General features: G+C 44.1%; 1 protein-coding gene across 1 annotated transcript in view; it reads right to left on the bottom strand.

Annotated features, from left to right (window-relative positions):
- The window catches only part of MTR (5-methyltetrahydrofolate-homocysteine methyltransferase), a 70247-nt gene that overhangs the window by 39327 nt on the left and 6306 nt on the right, over nt 1-24614 (bottom strand). The window contains exons 4-14 of the mRNA XM_056853335.1: nt 24060-24129; nt 22323-22415; nt 20992-21098; nt 17552-17611; nt 14237-14331; nt 10784-10884; nt 9231-9292; nt 8137-8204; nt 4139-4218; nt 1770-1882; nt 94-234 (exon numbers count right to left, since the gene is read on the bottom strand). Coding sequence (XP_056709313.1) covers nt 94-234; nt 1770-1882; nt 4139-4218; nt 8137-8204; nt 9231-9292; nt 10784-10884; nt 14237-14331; nt 17552-17611; nt 20992-21098; nt 22323-22415; nt 24060-24129 — 990 coding nt within the window. The remainder of the gene's footprint in view (nt 1-93; nt 235-1769; nt 1883-4138; nt 4219-8136; nt 8205-9230; nt 9293-10783; nt 10885-14236; nt 14332-17551; nt 17612-20991; nt 21099-22322; nt 22416-24059; nt 24130-24614) is intronic.

The following is a 24614-nucleotide window of genomic DNA, read 5'->3' as shown; positions in this document are numbered from 1 at the left end:
ACGTTACGTAAAAGCAAATTACAAAAACTATTCTCCAGGCTTTAGTAGCAAGAAAATCCATTTTGTTGCAACCTCAAAAGCTGTCCATACAACCTTGGCAATGTCAGGCTCCGAAGCGATGAAGTTGCAGAATCTAGTCATAGCGTTTGGTCCATCCAGCATTCCATCATCCATATTTATATCCAAAATTTGAGCCCCCATCTCAACCTGGGCCTTAGCAACACTCAGTGCTTCCTTGAAAGAAAAACAAAGGTTTAAAGAGTTAGCCCTTGTTGAGACTCCTTGACTCATACTGTTACTCCTCCCTACTGTTATATATCTTAATGTAACACAGATTATCAGAAACACCCAGCATTATTTTCTCTCTCCCTCTCTTGAAAAGAAATAGAAATTCCAAGCAGTTAAGTATTTAGATCATCCTGTTACTTGCACACATTCCTCTTTTCTGATATTAAGATTTATACATATGAAAAGTAGCTTATTTGTCTGTACAATGTGCTGTCCTGAAACAGCCCCCTTCTCTCTAAAAATCAATCAACTTCCTTTTTCTCCTCCAGAGTCCAACTCACACATTACCACAGCAGTTAGCTAAGCAACTTCTCTCTCACTTCATCCTACAATGGCCCAGTGACATGCACATGCAGGAACCACATTGGCGAGAACAATGATATGCATAGGGTTGCCAGTTCTGGGTTGGAAATACCTGGAAATTTTGGGAGTGGAGCCTGAGGGGGCAGGGTTTGCAGAGAGTAGGGACTTCAAAGCCATACAGTCCAATTGCCAAAGCGGCCATTTTCTCCAGGGGAACTGATTTCTATTGCTTGGAGATCAGTTGTAATAGCAGGAGATCTCCAGCTACCACCTGGAGGTTGCAACCAAAATCACTTTCTAGTGCCCAAACGTGGGTAATTCAAACAAGGTGGCACTTATGGCTTAACAATGCAAAACTAAAGCACACTATGCCAAAAAACCTGTGTATTGTGTAACCACAAAATGTTAACACATGATAGTAATAATCCATTTCAGTCACAAATTGTGTTGGATATAGACCATTACTATCATGTTGTAATTCAGTTGTTTTGTATGTTTTTTGCAACTGCCAACATGTGTTAACGTTTTGTGGTTACACAATACACGAGTTTTTTGGCATAGTGTGCTTTAGTTTTGCATTGTTAAGCCATAAGTGCCACCTTGTTTGAACCACCTGGAGGTTGGCAACCCTGTTCCTACACCAGCATTGTCCTCTTACCACCCCACCCCCCACAGCCCAGATCTAATTTGTTTAGGAAGGACAAAACATTGCCCTCATTTCATTGGTTCCTTCATCAGTATGGTAGCCAAGCTATGCCCGTGTCACACATTCCCCTTGACTTCCACACATTTCTCTTACATCATCTCAAGCCCAAAACAGCCAAACCCACACACGACTCCATTCCTCTCTTTCAGCAATGCCAACATACTGAAGCCCGCACTAAGGAAAACTTTGAGCCATGATTACTTTTAGGTGTGTTACCAATAAAACATGCAAAGCTGTTTATATACCATGTCTCTCAGGTCTGCAAAAGAAGACGTGTATTCCACATTTTGTTGCATTTGCTGTAACAAAGACCTGCACATAAAACTCTGGAAGACTGCAGGCAAAGCTTCCTGTCTGCAACTGGTTTCCTAGGAACTACGCATGCAACTTCATGATTTTTAAATAGGATTAGGAAATGTAGTATCTAGCAACATAAAGCCCAGCTAGAAGCTTTTGTAAGTTAAAGGCTTACTTCGTAATTGCCTGTCATGATGAGTTTGGCAAACTTTCTTGATCCTGCAACATTGCAGCGTTCACCAATATTAACAAAGTTGGTGTATTGTCCAATCCTGAATGGTTCCAGACCTTGAAAGGACAGTTTGATGATCACCACCAGACAAGGAAAAATAATGAACACTGCTTTAAAAACTTAACACTTACACACAGCTTGCCCCAACATCAGACAGTGAGCCCTAGGAGATGTCACTCATCTACAAGGATTGCTCTTAGGGGACTAGGAACAGAACCTCTTTGGTAGTGGCAAAGAGCAACCAAAATGATCAGGGAGCTAGAGCAACTGCCCTATAAGGAGCGGTTAAAACACTTAGGGCTGCTTAGCTTGGAAAGAAGGTGGTTATGGGGAGACATGATAGAGGTCTATAAAATCATGCATGGTATAGAGAGAGTGGAAAGGAAGAAGCTTTTCTCCCTCTCATATAGCACTAGAATGCAGGAACATCTGCTGGAGCTGGAGGGTGAGAGATTCAAAACAGATGAAAGGACGTATTTCTTCACACAACGCATAGTTAAATTGTGGAACTCCCTGCCCCAGGATATGGTGATGGCTGCCAACTTGGAAGGCTTTAAGAGGGGAGTGGACATGTTCATGGAAGAGAGGGCTATTCATGGCTACTAGTCAAAATGGATACTAGTCATGATGCATACATATTCTCTCCAGGATCAGAGGAGCACGCCTATTATATTAGGTGCTGTGGAACACCGGCAGGATGGTGCTGCTGCAGTTGTCTTGTTTGTGGCTTCCTAGAGGCACCTGGTTGGCCACTGTGTGAACAGACTGCTGGACTTGATGGACCTTGGTCTGATCCAGCAGGGCTTTTCTTATGTTCCTATGTCCTTATGGGCCTTGGTCTGATCCATCATGGTTTTTTTTTTTATGTTCTTATGTCCTTCCGGCATCACATCTTAAAAACTCACTTGTGTCATTCAATCCCACCTGATGTCTTTACCAATTTTTTTCAATCTTTAAAATGCTGATCTGCTTGTATCTGATTTAATTCTTTTAATTGTATAATTTGGCTGTTTTTTAATTATGTCAGCCACTTTAAACTGTAAATTCTCAAAAAGCAGAATATAAATATCCAATATATACATAAACATAAACAGTGGAAACTTCAGTTACAACAGAGTAGTGTACCACAAGACAGAATGTTGTGGCATTATTTCACAACTGTAGTACAAGAGCAAGAATGACTGGAAAACTCGTGGTAGGTGAGCGCTGAGCAATCACATGGGCACACACTCCCCAAACTAGTTAAGAAGAAGAGTTAGTTTTTATCTGCCAACTTTCTCTACCACTTAAGGGAGACTCAAACCGGCTTACAATCACCTTCCCTTCCCCACAACAGACACCCTGTGAAGTGGGTGGGGCTGAGAGAATGTGACTTGCCCAAGGTCACCCAGCTGGCTTCATGTGGGGGAGTGGGGAAACAAATCCAGTTCACCAGATTAGCCTCCGCCACTCATGTGGAGGAGTGGGGAATCAAATACAGTTCTCCAGATCAGACACCACCACTCCAAACCACCGCTCTTAACCATCATGTGACCATCATGCATTAGGTAAGGAAATTATTGCATAGATGAGGGAATAGAATTGCACTGGGGCTGGCAAATGAGAAAGCCGATATCCAGGTGGAGACAATCATGCACTGACTTCCTCTTCCACCCCAACAAACACCCAGTTGAAGGTGCTAGCCATTCAGGTTGCAAAACACTGGCATGACTTTTAAAACAAGACGTTCCCTCCCCGCAGTAAGTCAGGCAACACTCACACAAAGGCAAATATTAGGGTTGCCAACCTCCTGATACTAGCTGGAGATCTCCTGCTATTACAACTGATCTCCAGATGATAGAGATCAGTTCACCTGGAGAAAAATGGCCACTTTGGCAATTGGACTCTATGGCATTGAAGTCCCTCCCCTCCCCAAACCCCGCCCAAAAAACCTCCTGCCAGTGGCAAAGCGGGACCTGGCAACCCTAGGAAAGATAGTTCCCCACCAATTTAGATAGCAACGGGCATCTGCAACAGTAGCAATGCCAAGTGGAGGAGCAGTTGTTCTTCTGCGATATTACCCAAACTGCCCCAATGGTCTCTCTCTATTAAGCGTTCCTGGCAGAACCATTATAACAATAAGACACCTTCAAGAATGTATAGCGAAGGATCTGGTAAACCTTCTTAACAGATAGGCCTCAGCTTTTAAAAAAAAAATGCATACAAATTCCCAACAGACTGTAGGTGCACCAAGGGGGAGCTGAAAGGGATTCCAAGATATAGAAGTTTAAAAGAACACGGATTAGAAAGTTAGAAACGCCAGTCTCTCTCACCTGACAGCAACATACACCCTTCAGACACAGAGGCGGCAGGAGCGCGAGGCTTGCACGCTTTTACGGCGTCTGCTATCTTCCTGCATTACACAAAATCAAAACAGGGACAAAGCTTTACTATCCAGCTCAAGGGCAACCTGCTAAAGCCTGGTTCATTTCCATTTGTTTTTTGCCCTCTTCTGCCAGCTTCCCTCCAAGGACCTCAGAAAGGTGTTCTAGACACAGGCGTTGCTCAGACCTTTGTGGAAACTGTCCTTAACAGATTCACTTTTGGGCACAATACAGAACAAAAGAGCACAAAGATGTTTTTCCCCCCTGTTTCCTTAATAATCTTTGCGTTCACTGAAGTATAATGAATTCATACAACAAGAAGGCATTTCCTGCAATAGCTGATCTGTTGCGGTTATGTGAGGCAGACAGTTCCATGGATATGTTAAAAGGGTTTTATGAATTGGCCTTCAATCAGGAAGAGAGAAAGCGAGAGATGGTAAAAAGCAATATATCCTGTTACAACCACTTATTCGATCCAGTCACATTTCTACCTGATTTTAATTTGAATGGCATTCTGTGAGCATGCAGGCACACCCTAAAACAAATGCATACAGTTACTTCATATCTGATCATAACCCAGACAGAGCAATCCTGAAAGGGGGGGTCTGAAAGCGGTTTGGAACCAGCATGACCCCTGCGCTAGCGTTAGTGCAAATTTGGTTGACGCAAGTGGTGCTAACACCGGCGCAGGGCCACTTACACTGGTACTGGGGAGCCGCCACTCATGGCCACCAGTGCAGCCACCGCTGCAGCATTCCCACAGCACAAGGGCTCACAGTGGCACCACAAGGGGCATTCCCAGGGCGGGGCTGACTTGAGTCAGCTCCCTGAGCCCTTTTGCCCTGGGAATGCCCCCTTTTACCAGCGCAATTTTGACCTGCAAAAAGGGAAGCCTAGCCCTGTGAAACTGAACGGAGCAAAATCAAATCAAAATCATTTACTGCAGTCAAAAGACCAGATCAACACAAACTTTAAAACTCTACAACATTCAGTTTTCCCCATATAAAATGTATAAATCCACTATTATTTAAAATTCACGCACTTCTTAACAAACAAACAGATATTAATTCTAAAAGAACTGCCTATTAAGACCATAAGGCCCTATCCTCAGGGGTAAAAGTGTGACTCGATTGCCCTTTCTGATGATACACCCGCGTCTGCAAGTCCTGGCCACTTGTTTTATTATCTCTGTTGGGGCATTGAGAAGAAAATTTACTCTGTTTCATTAAAACCTGTTCTTTCCTCTAAAAGGGGGCCTATTAAAAGAAGATGGAGAACTGAATGGAGCAGTTTCACAGGGTTTAGAAAACTAATTTTCAGCTTGCGGCGCCAAGGCAGCATGCCGCTCAGGAGGCGGCACGATGGCACCATCCCCGGGCCTGCCCCAACTACTCCCCTCCTTAGGATTGTGCTGTCAGTGCATGGCAGACAGTGTAACCAGAACATGTCTATATTCCTTCACTGATAACAAAAAACTCATGCTGCCTGTGCTATATTTCTTATTCTCTGGGAGAAATATGATAATTTCTCTTGGGCTTCTGTTTTTTGGGGGGGCGGGGGGAAGAGAATAAAACATTTTATTAGATAAAATAAGATCGACACATATCACTTTCGGTGTATATAATGAACCAACATGAGAGCATAAAGATTTTTTTTTCGAAACTGCGTCATTCCTGGGACATTTTCTCTTTTCACCTTACTCTCAGAGGGCTGTAGTGCTCGTGCACATGGTCCCATTCCTATTTCCCAAGAAAGCCCTAAAAAGACCTTTATCTTTTCTTGCAAGAGAAAGACAGTGACATTCTTAACAGAGAAGGAATAAAAAGAGGTTTTCAATTAACTTTATACGGAGAATGATGAAAAACATTTCAAGAAGATGACTGAACAAAAAAACCCACTTTAATTAACTTAATTAGTTGAATTCTTTGTACATCCATTAACATCTTCTGCATCAATACCTTCTACAGCTGGAGCATGAGTCCTTTGGATGCTGAAAACAATGCTTAACTTTAGGTACACCAAACTGAATATTTTAAAAGAAGAGTTTCAGCTTGAAGGACCCTCCTCATTTTCCTAGAGAGGAATGCTAGCTGTAGAATACTCCTAGGGGCCACCACTACCCCGCCCTATGTTCATCCCTGCAATCCAGATCTCGGATTCCCCTGATGTTGGCCCACATCTGAACTGGTCAGTGTAAAGTAACCACCCTACTGCCTGAGCCTCCATCTTAACTGTTCCACAAGATAAAGGCCTTACACAATGATACCTTGTTGACAACTGAAAGCAGAATGTTGGACCAAGACAACAACATAAGTCAGCCCAATTCTTCCTTTTACTCCGTTCTTGACCCGACCATTCCCTCTTCCCAGATCACAGCAAATCACTCTGTAAGCTGCCTAATGAAGAGAACCCAGTGGTATTTAGTGGTTTCCACTGCCAGCGCACTTGGTCCAGGACTTCCAAGGGTTAAACAGCCTGGTGTGAAGGCTGGTTCCTTTTTAACCCATTTTTCACCTCACTACGCTCAATGACTGTGGCCTGTTTTTCTTTCCCAGTCACAAAGGAGGCTCAGGGACTGTAGGAGTGGAGCCTGGACAAATTAAGGGGGCAGGTCTTGGGTAATCCAACAGTAGATCCCACATAGCCCCTCCTAAACTTTCCCCTCAGTCCAACCACAGAATCCCAAGTCCCCAGTGAACGGCTAGCAAAAGGTAGCACTTAATAAATGCTTGGTTGCGAGTGGTCAATCAGGCTAAATGTAATCATTGAGGCAGTTGGGTCACTGGCTGAAGGTACCTAAGGGATATGAGGGGGGCAGCACCAGTTTCTGAACTGTTTTGTACTTCCTCCTTCACCCGTTGGTCTCACACAGACATTTGGTCCTAACAAATAACTATGTTTACTGCCTTTTCCATAAAAAGATCAAATGGCTTATTTTGGTTGGCAAGTAAGATGGTGTAGAGGTGTATCTCTTCACAGCTAAGCTTGGTCACAGTTCCTTTAAGACTAGTTGGGTGTCGCACCCACCCACAGGGTTACAGAGCTGACAGGCTACATCTCCTGGTGAGAGAGGTGGATTAATTTCACTCGGGAAAGGCTCACTAAACCCTAGGATATCTGGCCCTTTCACTACTGCCTTTACCACATTGACAGAAATACTAGAAATGTGGACCTCACCTAGTCAGTCCCCATACTCCCCCAGTCTAGTCAACCCTTAAGCTCAGACTCAGGAGATAAGGTTAGCCAATCCGTCAGATCCTGATCTCCAGATCCTCTCACAAATTCCCAACCTACTATCTCCCTGCCTAGCACAGGATACCTGTCTCTGTTTGTTATCTCTAGCCTGGCTAAGCCCTATCTGATAAGGTGACCACCTTCTTCCCCTTTTAACTCATTTCCTCCCCCTCTCACAGAGGATCCACAGCCTCTCATTGGCTGGAGTCTCTAGGAATTTGCATATGGACCCTGGGATAAGGGACTTCTGGGGATGCCTGGAGGGCAGAACTGGAAGATCCGGTCCAAAGCATCTCCATAATGGCAGTTCACAAAGGGACACAGTGGCAACTGCTGCTACAACATTTGGCCAAAGATACCTTCAATGTTGAATTTCATATAGCCATGACAACCGCAATGTGCTGATTATGTGAGAGGACAGAACATGAAGCTTTCTTTCACCTTTATATATATCTATCACTCAAGCTTTTATCCCCACCCTTCCCTCAGCGAGCCGAAAAAGAGTGTTCATTGTTCCCCACTTCTTCCTCACAACTACTCAGCGAGGTTGGTTAGGCTGAGTATGACTGGTCTAAGAACCCACTCAATGAACAGAGTGGGAATCTGAATCTGGGTCTCCCGGAATTTGAATCTGGGTTTCAACAAGCTTCGAATGTCAGTACTAGCGGAAGGGTCTTCAGATTGTCCAGTTGCTAATGCAGAGATGAAGTTACCGGATGTGTGCTGGTGTTGTCCCGCAGCAGCCACCAACTATGTTCACCAAACCATCTAAGGCAAATTCCTGCAGAAGAGGAAGAAACACTTCTCAGGTATAATCAAAAGGGGGGGGGGATGAATTGGTCAGCAGTAACACATGACCAGTAAGTATTTTGATGCACTTTTGGGGTACATTAACAGAAGCACAATGTTCAGATCACAGCAAGTAACTCTATTCTGCTCTAGCCGGGCCCTCATGTACAGTACTGTGTCCAGTTTGGGGCACTACGTTTTGAGAACAATGACAAACTAGAACAGCGGTTCCCAAACTTTCTGAGTCGTGGAGCACTTTTCAGGAGAGAAATTAGTCATGGAGCACTAATTTTCACTAGCACCTATATTCTAAACTGAATGACGGTAGTATTTTTCTTTCCAATTTCTTCACGGAGCACTAGATGTTTCGCGGAGCACCAAGTGCTCCACGGAGCACAGTTTGGGAACTGCTGAACTAGGATATACCCAGAACACAATGGTAAGGGGGTCTTGAAACCAAGCCCTATAAGCAAAGTCTGAAGAAACTAGATATGCTACTTGAGAAGACTAAGGGAAGATATGATTGCCATCTTCAAATATCTGATTTGTTCTCGCTTGTTCCAGAGAGCAGAACTAGAACTAAAAGGTGGAAATTAGAAGAAAGCAGACTTTGGCTAAATAGTAAAAGAACTTTTTGAATGGTAAGGCCTGTTCAACAGTGGGGCAGATTGCCCTGCATTCAGCAGGGGGTTGGAGTAAAGAACCTCCAACGATCCTTTTAACGCTCTAGGACTGTAGCATGCCTTACTATTTTATGTTACTATGGAGCTCTTAGGTGTCAAAAGGCAGAAAAATAAATTCAGCTACATTTTGGTAAACCTATCGTTAACATATTACCCAATACATAATTCATTTGCAATCAGAATTTAGAGTCTTGGGATTCTGTAGCAACTACATCATGTAATAAGAAACTCCATTCCTAACCTGGATGAGAAAATATTGTCTCACTGATTTACAAAACTAAAAAAAAAAATTTACAACAGGAAAATAAATTAATACTGAGGAAACTAGACCATACCTTCAGGTGCTTGGCAGTGACTTCAGGAGTTTCATCATAACCACCAAAGGTATTAGGAAGACCTAATGAAACATTATAGCATGACAGCTGTAGTTTAACACCTTAGTAAAGAAATCCTTGTCAATCATCATTCAATTTTTACTCCATTAAATCTGCAGAAACATGCACATGAGCAACACAATTGTTCTAAATAGCAACATACTTTGCTAATGGATGCATGAGTTGCAGCAGACTTCATTTTGCCACCCGTAATTTTTACAAGGTCTTACATTTACGGGATAAGTATCTTATGCATGATGAATTGATCAAATGATTTGGGTCAACTAAAAGGGTGTCCCACTTAATCAAATTAAGTAATAGAGAAAGCCTTTGTTTATATACCATATGAAAAAAGATTGATACACTTTGTTTTTATTTATGATTTCAATTAATCAACACAATTTATAATTCACTCAATAAAACATGCTTTGAAACCCATCCTTACACAAAAATGTAAGCTCCATTAAAGGAATTTTCTCCTGTTAGAAACAAGAAGGGCTCAAAAGTCTGGAGTCAGTTTCTAAAGCAATGATTTGCTAGAAAACTAAACAGAACTGAAGGTTATTTCATCTGAATTAATGAGTATGTGCTACATTGCTAATAAATAAAAAACGCATTAGTCTTTCTTAATTAGATTTTCTCAAGCAATAGCCTCACTTATACTGTAATTCTATGCAAAGTGGTTCCAGTCTAATCCTACTAAAATCAATTAGCTGAGACTAGAGTAACTCTGCACAGGACCGCACCGGTAGTCTTAAAATATTTGCTTTTCAATATAACTTATGATTCCAGAGGGGTTTTCCCTCCACTATGAAAATAAACGTCCTCTCTCACTAAAATATGAACAAAAGCATTTGCGAGAGGAGACAGTTGGTGCAATATATAAAAGGCAGACACCAATTTAAGGGTTGTCATCTGATTCATTCTCATACCCAACATCACCTTCACTGAAAATATGATATGGAACAATTAATATTAAACTAATTACACATCTGAATTAGTAATACAACCCCCCAACCAACCACCTTCACGTCACTGAAAAGCTATACCATGTAACACTTGGCCAAAAATATGACAACTCATCCCTGAAACCTGCTCCCCAAAACGATTACTAGTATTCATTTCATCAAAGAACACCTTGCTTAGATATGTGACATCATCAAACTATCTAATTCTCAACATGGTCCCATCTGTGGATACTTCAAGCCGATGAGGCCATGCACAGACCAGACAGATCTTTCTACAAACCTGAGAAAAGCCCCAGGTTTGCAGAAAAACCTGAAATCTTAAAACACACACAGAAGTGGAGACCATCAAGGAACTTGAGGGCTCTGCCTTTGCTTTCTCCCCTCTATCACTCTCCCTCTCTTTCTCTCCCATAGCCCTTCTCCATCACTCGTCCCCATTTCTCTCCCAGGCCCTTCTCCCCCGACCCTTCTCTGTCACTCTTCCTCTCTCCCCCCTTTCCATGTATTATTTCTACCAGTATTCAAAGGCTTATTCAATGCACATACCTGCATTGGGATAACAAATGATGAAGGCAGTTGTGCACTTCCCAATAGTTTCAATGAAAGGCCTCATTTCCACTGCTCCCAAAGCACAGTTTAATCCAATGCTAGAAAGACAAGTAAACATAATCCTTGCTGCAATTAGAACACATGCCCCCCCCCCCCAAAAAAGAACTTACTGGACACATATATGTAACACACAAGTGATGCTCAAATTCTTACAACAGAGACTGTTACCATGAATGGAATGAGAAATGCCTGATGTTCACAGCCAGATTAAGCAAGCGTGTCTTGCTCCCATTTGTTTTGAACCAATAAGCTATTTAGTCAATTTGCAAGAGATTCATTATGCACCAATCACCACAACAGACAAGTTAAGGCGACTTGACTAGTCAGGTTAACAACTTACACAGCACCCAAAAGGTAACATTATGAGAACAAACATAAAATAACAGTCATCCACAAGTAAAAACTATGAAAAGAAGATGCCTTACGGGATATTCTACTGGTAGTAAACACCTGTTGTCATGCCATTTTAACCCTACATTGCATTGACAGAGTTCAACATCACTTGGTATGATTCATTAAAACATTGTATAAAACTAGGAAAGATAACAAAAACTGAGTACATCTACCGAGTGTCCACTGACATTGATCACTTCTGTACTGTGACCATAAAAAGCAGATCTGAAGTTAAAGGATGAAAAAGAAAATTCTTTTCCTGTATGAAAAAATTATGGAAATGACAAACAACTCCCAAATTGGTTCTTGTAGGTTATCTGGGCTGTGTGACCGTGGTCTTGGTATTTTTTCCCCTGACGTTTCGCCAGCAGCTGTGGCAGGCATCTTCAGAGGAGCAACACTGAAGGACTGAAGATGCCTGCCACAGCTGCTGGCGAAACGTCAGGAAAGAAAATACCAAGACCACGGTCACACAGCCCGGATAACCTACAAGAACCAATGAACTCTGACCGTGAAAGCCTTTGACAATATTTTGAACTCCCAAATTACTTCTCAATATTTATTTCCCCCCTTTTAAAATAGTTAAAATACTGTTAAAGGAGTGCAGGTCTTAAGAGTTCATCTGCATAATATACCTAAGGCTAGCATTAAAATTATGCAATTGGACTATCTGCCTCAGCGCTTATGAGGCAAACATTTTGCACATGGAAAAGTTTCTCGAACACTATCACAGCAAGATAGGGGTGCAAATATCAACACCAGACCTGAAAACACACATCTGGCATCAAGCTCAAATTCCCATGAGAAGTTCTCCTTAAATCGCAAAGGAATTTGAATACACAAAAGGAAGAATTTCCTGCTGTTCCCTGGCTTCTTCCTGCCAGGCAAACCAGTCCAACAGTGAATCAGTAAAACTCAAAGATCAGACTTGTTTACTTGTATCCTATAATGTATAATTACTTGTATCCCCATCTTCTCATAACAGCCATTCCATCGAGTGCTGCTTATTCGACTTCAGAAGCAATGGCAGGAAAGAAGGACCCTGATTCTTCACTAAGTACCACAGCCACCAGCAGAATGTGTCTCTTCCGCTTGGAAGAGCAATAAGTATCTCTAAGCTCCAAGGCAACAAGGGCAGAAAAATAAGTGCCATGCTAAGCAAGCAAACTTTTTATTTATTTTGTTTATTTACAAAATTTATACCTCACCCTTCTGCCTGGTCAGGGTATAACTTTGTTTAGGATGGCACTATAAGTATCAAAAGCTATGGCAGTCTAGTCCTGATATGGATAAAACACTGTTGAGGAAGCTCAGGTTACCTACCAAGCTTCTTGGAAGGAGCGCAAGCAACAAATTATTTGGCTTGATAATATTCAAACTACTGAAATAATTTTAAATTAATCAGAGACATATACACCTAAGATCACAACAGATAACCTTTGAAATAGGAGCACACGCACATATGTATAAAGGTAAAGGTCCCCTGTGCAAGCACCGGGTCATTCCTGACCCATGCGGTGACGTCACATACCGATGTTTCCAAGGCAGACTTTGTTTGTGGGGTGGTTTGCCAGTGCCTTCCCCAGTCATCTTCCCTTTACCCCCAGCAAGCTTTACCAACCTCGGAAGGATGGAAGGCTGAGTCAACCTTGAGCCGGCTACCTGAAACTGACTCCCGTCGGGATCAAACTCAGGTCGTGAGCAGAGCTTTTGACGGCAGTACTGCAGCTTACCACTCTGTGCCACGGGGCTCATTTTACCTGATTACACATTCAAAATTCAAAGAAGAGGTTTACAGAGGAGGCATTCTCCAAACATAGCAGAGTACTTACTCCATTTAAGAGCAGTACAGTATCCTTTCCATCTAATAAATAAGATTTGCACTGTTGTTCTCAAACCACTTAATAGGTTTCATTTACTTTCTTTTAAGGAGCACATAAAAACTTCAGTGGGATCGAGCTCAGGTCGTGAGCAGACCTTGGACTGCAGTACTGCAGCTTACCACTCTGCGCCACGGGGCTCTTGCACATATGTATAGCCTATAATAAATAGGAAACATGCCATTTCAAAGAGAAGGCCAATAATCTGAATACAGTTCAGAGGCCCATTATTTAATGTATGCCGCAGCAAAGATAACGGTTGTTAATGCTGCTGTGCTTACTGAAGCACAGATAAATGCCACTTCACACTGCTAAGCCAAGACTGATTGATCAACTTCCACCTTGGTTGGGTCCAGGTTCCCTTTTACACCTTCAGCTGCTGTTTTTCTCTTTGCTTCATTTCAGCACCATCTGCCTCTCTGCACAAGCCTCATCTGTTGATCTCCCCTAGAGCTCCCAAGAGGCAAAACCATAAGCAGGCAGGGGGTTCAAAAAATGACTAAGAAGATTTCATAGTCTCTCTGTGCATCATGGGTCTTTTCACATAACTCCCACTGGGGATACAATCTCTGATGAGAAGCAAGAGGTAACATAGCACCATTTACTTTCTGGTTTCTGCATGACAGCGGCAACAGACATGCTGTTTTTACTCTCCCCGGAGCTTTTGTTCAGTAGTAAGCTTGCTATAGCTATGATTAACCCTCCTGTCACTGAACTGCTGTCACAGGTCAGCTTGCAGCAGAACTATACAAGAGATTCCTCTGCAGCACTGACAATGGACAAGGAAGCAGAGCGCTGATTGGGAAGGGCTGGAAGTGGATGGGTACACAGCATTCTGTCAATCAAAATGCATACAAGGAAGGGTCACAGAGGACTTTGCTGGCAACTGCCCGCTTCACCCTAAGAAGGGTCACCTTTGCCCTTTTAAAACTACTGGGCTGAGCATGTTCCTTTCCAAGGGACTGATTACATGAGACTTGTGTTTGGTCTGCAAGCAACCGTGCATGTTTAAACGCTCCCAACAAGCTTCATGCCCCTGGATCTGTGTTCACAGGAAAAACCTTTTGCCATTGGACAGCTTTATCATAAGTGGATTCCAGAATGCTCGTCCTCTCACCAAAGCGGCTCGCTGTGAGATATACTGATGACGAAGGCTTCCCCAGTCTGGCCAGAGAGAGTGCGGCCACTTTTGTCGACAATGGTTCCCGATACCTAAAGACCACAGAAGTGAGGAGAAAAAGCAGAAAGACGTGTGATACAAAGAAGGCAGCAATATCAAAAGCTAAAGTGAGCTGATAAAAAAATTAACAGGACATTTAGAATCGAAGGTTCTGTGCCTCAGCCAACAAAGTTTTAGCTGTCACAAAGATTGATCAGGAAGTGAAGCGGCTCGTCTGCTGAAGCCTATGATTTTTCAGCACAGGAGACTTTCATTTTGACATTCTATTGAATGCTACTGGCCCTCAAGCATTCCTCTGTTGAACACTGTACTGCCAACAATGCACACAACTGGAGCCTGACTGATGTTCTTCTGAATGCAATATCGATACCTTGTATTGTTGGCACCTGAGCTGCCCTAAGCTACCTGGTATGCCATGGAAGGCATACAGGACCAAGGCTAACCAGAAAAGCAGGGTACTGCTCCACAAAGGTGAGCCACACTTCCAAGGGATCTTGGAATCCATCTTTGTGACTTGGGTGAAATCTTGGTGCTGACAGGCAGTAAAGGGTCGTTTAACATTTCCTAAGCCCCGAGGTGGGACAGGCTGAGAGAACAACGGGGAGCAAAGCAGACCCTCCCTCGCATACTAAATGAAGCTCTCCTAGCTGACACCTGAACTGATAGTAAACACCTTAATCCCATTAGCTTCAGGGGCTATTCACAAAGTTCTGGCTAGCCCTTTGCGTATCTGAAATACCCTCAAACCTCATCCCACACGCAGAGGAGAGGCTGTTACCGCACTAGGTATTCCCAGCAATGTATCAAGAGTTTGGAAATGTTATAAAAAACATTGCTTTAAAAGGATTTTTGGATGCTAAAGGGGCCAAACAAAGTGCGAACAGTATTTTTTATAACATTTTCAAACTCTTAATACATCGCTGGGAATACCTAAATACCTAGTGCGGTAACAGCCTAAGTCAGCCATCTCCTGGTTTACTCACACCCACCCTGGGAAAATTCTGACATCTCCACACATTTTAAAATCTATACTAAAGCGATCACCGATCATTGATCAAGTTACCAAAGGCATTCTGCAATATCCTGACATGACCTCATGCCCATTATAACCATTGTCTGAGCTACTGGAGAAGCAATTAGACACTTTGTCCATGGCAACCCTTTTGTTTGTCAGTTACCTCATGCAGCCTCAGGGCTCATTTCAGGTATACACAGTGGCCTATATGCCATTAATATTGTGGGTGTGTCCTGGATCCTCGCACATACCCCCCACTTATGTGTGGGCCCCCCTTCTCTTTCTCCACTTCAGTGCAGCTTTCAACCGGACGTCACTCTGCAAGACTGGTGAATATCACCTCAACCCCTAATATCCTTGTGTCCCACTCCTCCACCCTTTTACTTTCTTAGCTCTTGTATGAATCGGGCATGGGGTTTTGCTATGTGTGCTTTGGAAACTATTTTTATAATAAAAAATTTGAAACCAACACTTCTTTATTAAGAGTTTCCCAAAAGTAGCTTATCCCCATAAATGCCAACTAAAAAAAGATCCTGGTTACCCAGCCTCTTGGAAAGCTTAAAGTCTCCATTGCTAATTCCCCCAACCAAAGCAGAGACAATCTCATTCAGGTAACAGTATAATATCTCAGGTGTTCAAATAAGCATATTATAGGCATAAAGATCTGCGTCTGTGGCTAAGAAAATAAATCATGAACTGCAAGTTACCGTATTTTTCGCTCCATAACACACACTTTTCCCCCTCGCTTTTGAGGAGGAAAATGTCTGTGCGTGTTATGGAGCGAATGTGCAGAGCCGGCTGGGCCTGCTGGAACGGCGCGCCCAGCCAGCTCTGTGCACATCGCTCTAGGCACTCTAGGCCCGCTGCACTGCCTGGAGTCCCGGGAAGGGGGGCGGTGGGTCTTTAACCTCCCCCCCCCCCCCGCGCGCTTCCCGGTCCCGAGGCTCAGCTGTTGGGCGGGGGCGAGCTTCAGGACCGGGAAGCGCGCGGGGGGGGGGGGTCGAAGATGGTAGTGCTGGGGCGGTTCCTGCTGGACTCCTGGGCGGCCGGCACCGGAGGTAAGTGGACCCGCGGCCTGGCTTCCTTCGCCCGGTGGGAAGGAAGGAGGGTCTGCCTACCCCACCCTTCCACCCCTGGCCTTCCTTTCTGCCCTCTCCCACTTCCCCCTCGGCGATCCCCGCTGCACGGAGGCCGGGCGAGCGGAAGGGAAGGAGGGAGGGCCCGGCGGATCGTCCCGGCTGCAGGATCTGGTCTCGCTCTCCACCCGCCCCACCCGGCCTCTGTGCAGCGAGTGGGGGGGGGCTGGGCTGGCGGAGGCGCCGGTTGATGCCCCCTCCTCTCTCCCCCCATGCTTGAGCCTTCCCCCCTCCCTCCATCCCTCCCTCCCTGGGCGCACACGGGCCAGATCCGACCACACGCGCCAGCCAGAAGCCCTGCCCTCTCCCTTACCAGGCACACATGGGGCCACTTTCCCTCCTCCCTCCCCGGGCGCACACGGGCCAGATCTGGCCCGGTGCGCCAGCCTGCAGCCTTCCCTCCTCCCTCCCTGGGCGCACACGGGCCGGATCTGGCCTCACGTGCCAGCTGAAGCCTTCCCTTCTCCTTCCCTGGGTGCACACGGGCCGGATCCGGGCTCGCCTGGGCCAGGGGCGGGTGGGAGCGGAGGCGCCGGGCACTGAACTTGGGACCTCCTGCATGCCCAGCAGAGGCTCTGCCACTGAGCTCACAGCCCCCTCCCCTCGCTTTCCCCACCGCCCCCTCTCCCGTGCAATTCTGGCCCTGGAGAGGGCCAGGCTCGCTTTCCCCGCCGCCCCCCCTCTCCCGGGTGATCCTGGCCCCGGAGAGGGCCAGGCTCGCTTTCCCCGCTGCCCCCCCTCTCCCGGGCACAGTCAGGCTGCCCATTGGTTTGCATGGCAGTAGACCTGGCCTCCTGACTGAGACAGGAGGCCAGGTCTACTGCCATGCAAACCAATGGGTAGACCTGGCCTCCCTGGGGCAGTCACTCCATAAGACAAGTTTTTATAGGAGGAAAACAAGATTTTTTCTTGTTTTCCTCCTCTAAAAACTAGGTGCGTGTTATGGTCAGGTGAGTGTTATGGAGCAAAAAATACGGTAATATTATTTTCATTGTAAAAGGCTAAATTCACATCCATTGTAACTCAAAGCATCTGAACAACTCCTGAATAACTAGAGAAAACAACACTTCTTTCTAAAAAAATTCAAATTCTTATACTCACAAATATTGGTCTGGGATAATACTCTTCCTCAAACAATTTCTGGAGAGCAAAGAGAGCTGCCTGTCAGAAACAACACCAAAGTGTTAGTGTTTTGGAGTTTTCAAACTATGCATAAATTTGACTGAGTTTTCCAGAGGAAGTTATAACAGCATCGCAACTTTTCACCCAAAGGCTCACGTTTTTGGAGTAAAAAAACAAAGGCAGAGAAATACAACACAGTCCAGAGAGGTCTTTTCAATGGCCCATAACTGCAGGAAATAAACCACCCTTCAACACATCTTGGAACCAAAAGAAATAAAGGCCAGAGGTCATGAGCCTATCAGAATATTGAAGAGAGAGGTTTAGATTCAGAGCCAGCAATGCTGCAGGATAGGGCTGTCGATTCGGTTCGGCCCGAACCAAAAAACAGCTGAATTTCCCCGATTCGGCGGTTTTTGGTTTGGATTGAACCGAACTCAAAAAAGGGGGGGAAACGGGGAGCCGAATTCGGCGACTTCGGAGTGTTCCCGAATAAATTCGGCGAATTCAGGCCCTTTAAACAGATCTGTGCCTTCCAGCTGGAAGACCCTGACTATCCTGGAAGACAGCTTGGACCCTGACTATCTCAGGAAGGGCCTTCTGCCATTTGAGCTTCACTCCATTGAGGAGGCTCTGCTCCAGGTACTTGCTGTTCATGAACTGATGGCGGCTTTTATCAGGAGCTGACCCTTTTTGGCTGCGGTTCCAGGACTGTCGAATTACCTCCATTGGCCTCTTTTTGGAGACAGGTAAATACCTTATTCTGTTTACAAATTATCAGGGAATATCCTTTTGCCTCTTTGATGTCATATTTCTGTTCCCAATATTCAGGCTCTAGCAGCAGCTCCTCGCTGCCTTCCTCCTCCTTGTCCCCCTCAGGGGTCTTCCAAAAGACCAGCTCCAGGCCACAGCCGCCGCCATCGTCCTCCTCCTCAGGCGCCTCTCCCCGGCGGTTTTCCCCCTCCGTCTCCTCCTCCTCAGGGCGCTCGCAGAGGGCCAGGCTGCCCCTCAACAGCCGCGCCAGAGAAGGGCCTGCCATCTCCCTCCATCCTTTCTTTCTCCCCCTCCCCCCTCTCCTTTCTTTCCTCCCTTTCATCCTTTCTTTCCCAGTTCCTTCCTTCTCTTTCCATTCCCAGATCCTTCCTTCCTTTCTTTCTCTCTGTCCCTCCCCCCACTCTTTCTTCCTTCCTTTCATCCTTTCTTCCCCAGTTCCTTCCTTCTCTTTCCTTTCCCAGATCCTTCCTTCCTCTTTCTTTCTCTTTCTTTCTTTCTCTTTTTTTCTCTTTTTTTCTCTTTCTTTTTCTTTCTCTTTCTTTCTCTTTCTTTCTCTTTCTTTCTCTTTCTTTCTTTCTTTCTCTGTCTTTCTCTCTTTCTCCGTCCCTCCCCCTTCCTTCGTTCTCTTTCCTTTCCCAGTTCCTTCCTTTCTCCATCCCTCCCCCCTCCCTTCCTCTACTAGGGTTGTCAACTTCCAGGTGGTGGCTGGAGACCTGGCAACCCTAGCATCTCCCCCCCCCCCGCCGCCAGGAGAGCTACACCTGGTATGGCCCCCGAATGATGCTATAAATATGCAAATGGCCCTTTGCAGGAAAAAGGTTCCCCACCCCTGCGGTAGATGCTTTAAGCCGTGTTGGCTTAAATTGCCGTGTTTAAATTGCAGTGTTGGCATTTGGCGGTAAATAAGTGGGTTTTGAGTTGCAATTTGGGCACTCGGTCTCTAAAAGGTTTGCCATCACTGCCCTAGGAGGTAGGTGGGGCTGAGAGAGCTCTAACAGAGCAGTAATTTGCCCAAGGTCACCCAGCCGGCGTCGTGTGTAGGAGTGGGGAAACAAATCCAGTTCACCAGATTAGCCTCCGCCGCTCATGTGGAGGCTAATTAAGCAAACTATTCAGTCTGTTGCATTTTTAACATATTTCACTTAACTTAGATAGCCTGGTTACTTGTCATACTTTATCAATCTTTTTAGTTGGGAAAACTATTATCATTTTCTGCCAGTGTCAATATCATAATGTGATGTGTATTTAATACAATCCTTATTTGTAATCCTAGGTAAGTATTAGCAGTTTCCTGGGAAAGCAACACAAAAAGTGTACCTTATGTTGGAATGACCATTTAAAATGGTTGTAAGCAGAGGCCGAGGCGCAGAGTGGTAAGCTGCAGTACTGCAGTCCAAAGCTCTGCTCACGACCTGAGTTCGATCCGGACAGAAGTCGGTTTCAGGTAGCTGGCTCAAGGTTGACTCAGCCTTCCATCCTTCCAAGCTTGGTAAAATGGGTACCCAGCTTGCTGGGGGTAAAGGGAAGATGACTGGGAAGGGCACTGGCAAACCACCCCGCAAACAAAGCCTTCCTAGTAAACGTCAGGATGTGACGTCACCCCATGGGTCAGGAATGACCCGGTGCTTGCACAGGGGACCTTCACCTTTTTTTTAAGAAGAGGCCATCCAACAGCTAGCTGTTCAATGACTACTACTTTGTGAATTTTTACACATTTACAATCCATAGTAATATAAAACCATATTCTCCTAATGCAACATTTACCTTTCTGAAGGAATATTTTTATACTTTTGTGCCAAATATACACACCATGAAAAAGGGAGGCAAAGCTGAAGATGGGCACAGGTTATTAATGCAAACCTCCCTACAGTGAAAAAGGCTCTAGAGAGGATGCCAAAAAACTGTTCCAAAAGAAAGATAGGACCACACTCTATTATCTAAGGGTTTCCCAGACAAGTACTAATTCAGAGACAGCTTGTTCTGGAAAAAAAGTCCAAAGAGTTCATTGGAAGAGACAACGCCCCACTGACCCTGACAAAAATATACATGATCCTTGTTTACGTGAATAATTTTTTCTGCCCAGTACCAGTTCTAGGCTTGCCTACTTTCTCATCATCTCCACTATCTGGCACCACATTCCACAGATATTCAAGCAATCAACTGCATTGTGCGATACACAAGAGTATACCTCAATAGACTTTGCATAGTTCTGCTTGAGCAAAGTCTTCTGCAACACCACTTGTGAAAGCATAAAATGGCTCAAGATATGCTGTGTTTAATTTAGCACAAGAGCCAGTGTTAAGTGTTTTGTTCTTTTAAGATTTCCTCTTGCACAAAGACCCTAGCACATGGGGGAGTCTTTTAGTAGATCCAAGCCATTATCCTTATACACCTCTGAAGAAAGCATATCCAAGAACAAACATTTACTTTAATGTTTCATCAACAGTAAATTCACTATACTTGGGAAAATTGCTGCCAGATTTGGATATTTCACTGGAAAGGATCTCTTATGGCATATTTAAAAGTTGTAGCCGAAAAGTGCAAACCTCCTTACAGCTTTCAGCCTAAATATGTTATACAAGTAAAAATTAAGTCCACATAGCAGCTTTTTCAATAAGTCATTGTCAACCTGTTCAACACACTCTTACCTTAGCATTGGCTGTATCAAATATGGTTTCAACTAACATGATATCCACTCCACCGTCTAGAAGTCCTCTGGCCTGTTCTGTGTATGCTTCCACCAGTTCATCAAAACCTGTTCAACAATAACAGATTCCATAAGTTTCTCATATTTACATGATGAAATTGTAACAGAAATCCATAACATTCTGAAACCAACTGGAAAGGTGATGTTATGCTTTTAACTTAATGTGTTATGGCTTTTAACGTGATTTTACAGAGTGCTGCCCGTCCTGAGCTCAGCTTGGCTGGGAATTGAGGGCGGGCTATACATTCGAATAAATAAATACCGGTAGTCTTGGAAGAGAGTTGACAGAAATGGAAAAGGCAAAAGAATCAATCTTTACACTTAAGGGAGACTTCACACGATGACAGAATATAGCAACTGGAACTCCAGACATGTAATTTGGCTCTAAGAAGCGGGAACAGGGAAGGAAGAAGTGCACAGGGTTAACTCTTCTATCACCACTCTCTTCCCATTGCTGTTTCCCTGATCACCCAGACCCTGCCCCTGTAAATCCGGGGATTTAGAAACTATTGAGCATGTCCTTCTATACTGTATTTTTATACAATACCCCGCTCTAAGTTTATTGAGCCCCATATACCGAGAATGGGACCTGACAGGGAAAGAAAAAAGATCGAAAAGTTCCCACAAGGTGATAACCCCTTTATTATCTCTCAGGTAGCAAAATTTTGTACGGCAGCAATGAAAATACATCGTCATAGAGTATTCTCTTAGCTGAAATGCTAGAGGTAATCCGGTTGATATTTTAAGTGAATTAAGACATGGACTGTAAATTGTGGTCTGTAATTTTATCTGGCTAAGGGCCGTAAATAAACAATTTGAATCTGATCACCCAGACCACTTTAAGCCTCAGCGGAGAAAAAAAAGTTCCTGTATTGTACCTGATGTTTTTCCCCTACAAGGGCTGAAAGCAGCCTTGGGGTGGGGTGGGGGGTTAAATCACACTTTCTAGCACCACAGCTACAATCCAGAGTGGTTCCCCCTTGTGACTGCTTTTTAGAGACAAATTACATATCTGGAACAGGGCGGCTAACAGCCCTGAAGAAAATGTCCCATCCCTTTAACAGAGACTCAATGTGTAGAAATGGGCTATTGAAGCATTTCATGGCATGGAGGTAAATAACATCACAAAGCAAATAGTATCCCATTAAGCCTCTATTAAAGAGACAGGGCATATTTCTTGGGGTAAACTGGCATCTGGAATTCAAGTCACGGAATTCTAGAAACGTGTGCAATTCAGCCCTTTATCCTTGGAATAACAGTTTGAGTACTTACTAACATTCCTGTAATCTGGCTTCTCCACTGAAGGGGACACTGAAAGGGTCTTGTTTGTAGGACCCATTGCCCCAGCAACGTACCTTTTACTTCCTTAAAAAGAAGAAGAAATATACAGACATAACATTTCTGCGACAGGCTTTAGATCATATAGGGAAAGCGGAACACCACAGAAACACTAGTGGTGGGGGGAAGGTTTCAACCAGGAAATGGGATATCTCCTGGATGGGGATGCACTCCCCCTAAAGGAGCAGGTTCGTAGCACTGGGGTGCTGCTGGATCTGGGCCTCCTGTTGGATAAACAGGTGGCCAGCGGTGGCCAGCAGCTCTAGCTGGTGAGCCAGCTGTGGCCCTGCCTGAGCAGGAGAAATCTTGCCACTGTGGTGCATGCCATGGTAACATCTTGATTAGAATACTGCAATTTGCTCTAGATGGAGCTGCCCTTGAAGAACGTCCAGAAGCTACAGTTGGCACAGAATGCTGCAACCATAGTGCTGACTAGAGTGAGTCGTAGGGACCATATCACTCCAGTCTTGTTCAATCTATAGTGGCTCCCAATGTGCTTCCAGGCTCAATTCAAGGTGTTAGTATTAACCTTTAACACCTTTTATGATTTGGGGCCAGCATATCTTAAGGCCTTCTCCCAGATGACATACTCCTCCACTCTGGCCATCTTTAGAAGCCCTGCTTCACCATCTGAAGCTAGATGGGTGGCAACCCAAGAAAGAGTCTTCTTGGTCGTGGCACCAAAACTTTGGATCTCCTTCAGCACGGATAGTCTGTCTCTCACCAGTGGCTGAAGGCTTTTTTGCTTCATTTGACATATTTCCAACATCTGTTATTGGCCCTTCTCCCTGGTTTTGGTGTTACACATTTATATGTTTTTACTGAATTATATTATATATGGTTTTAAATGCTGTCTCGATGTTTAAAATGTTTTTATGTTCACCATATTAGGTGGAACGGTGGCATAAAATGTTTGGGCATTCACTGCAATGGGAAAAATAAATTTGGGGATACTTCAAGACAATATTGTGATGCGGAACAAAACGTAATAGTGCTGGCTTTAAACCCTAAATTACTTTGGCTATTTTACCAGTTATATGAATCTACTTCAGCCCAGGCGAGTTGTACCCAGAAGGGTCACCTTTCAAGGGTTTTCCCTATATGTAAAGGGGTTAGACAAGGATGCTTGTTGGCACCTATGTTGTTTAATTTACATTTATCTGATATGGCAACCTCCTTAAAGGAAGTTAATTCACATGCTCCTATGTTGTCAAACTCCCCAATATATGTTCTCCTCTATGCTGATGATGTGGTTTTAGGCACCAGAACACCTGTGGGGTTGCAATGTTCACTAAAAGCCTTTGCTTGGTTACTGCAGACAAGAGGGACTTACTGTTAATTAAGGCAAGTCAAAAATTCTGATTTTTTCCTAAGTCATGTACTCTAAAATTTACTTGGAAAATCGGAGAAGACGTTTTGTAGCAAATTTTGTATAAATAGAAAGTTAGTATACAATCTGTAGCAATGTGGGAATTGAACTGAATGGCACCAGCAAAAAAATTCAAATGCAGAATAGCCCCTAATTAAAAGCTCTATTTTATTAGGATTTTATTGAAGGACTATTCCAACAACAATACCATTTAAGGAACAGCATAACAAATCACAGTTATCCTGGAATACTTGAAAAACAGATGTAGAAAAAACTGATTAAAAAGAGGAAAGGTTACTCACCTGTCTGAGCAGTAACATCATTGGCTGCTTTTCGAGCTACTTGTGCTGATATTTTATTTAATCGATAAGCCTGTAGAAGGGGAGGGAGACAAACAATAGTAAAACCAATTCAACACCCAGGGATTTCAAAGTTTAATATAGTGATCTGAACTACATTCTAAATATTAATCTTAAACATTCAGGGGTATTTTATAGGTTACAATAAAAGAGAAACAAGAATACCCTTCAAATATTACAAAGAAAGAAACAGTTCATGGTTGAAATGTAGGGGCCATCTAGAGTGCATTTGTACAGATATTCTCCATTTTACTTCTGTGGGTTTCTAAACTGAAAGGAGGACTATGATAATGTGTCCTTCTGTAAAGGGCAGAATAATTCTACCCTGTGCACCACCATATTGTCCATGCAATCTTTCACTGTCTCTTCCACAAAGACGGTTGTAACAGAATAATAATCAGGGCAGCATGGACTACGGCAACTGAAAGACTAATGCTCTCAAGCAATTCTACATTTTAATCACATCAGAGGTCTTCCAAATGATCCATCCTAGTTTGA

The sequence above is a fragment of the Euleptes europaea genome, chromosome 7, assembly GCF_029931775.1.
Source record: "Euleptes europaea isolate rEulEur1 chromosome 7, rEulEur1.hap1, whole genome shotgun sequence".
Lineage (NCBI taxonomy): Eukaryota > Metazoa > Chordata > Lepidosauria > Squamata > Sphaerodactylidae > Euleptes > Euleptes europaea.
This window is presented reverse-complemented; position numbering and strand designations above follow the sequence as displayed.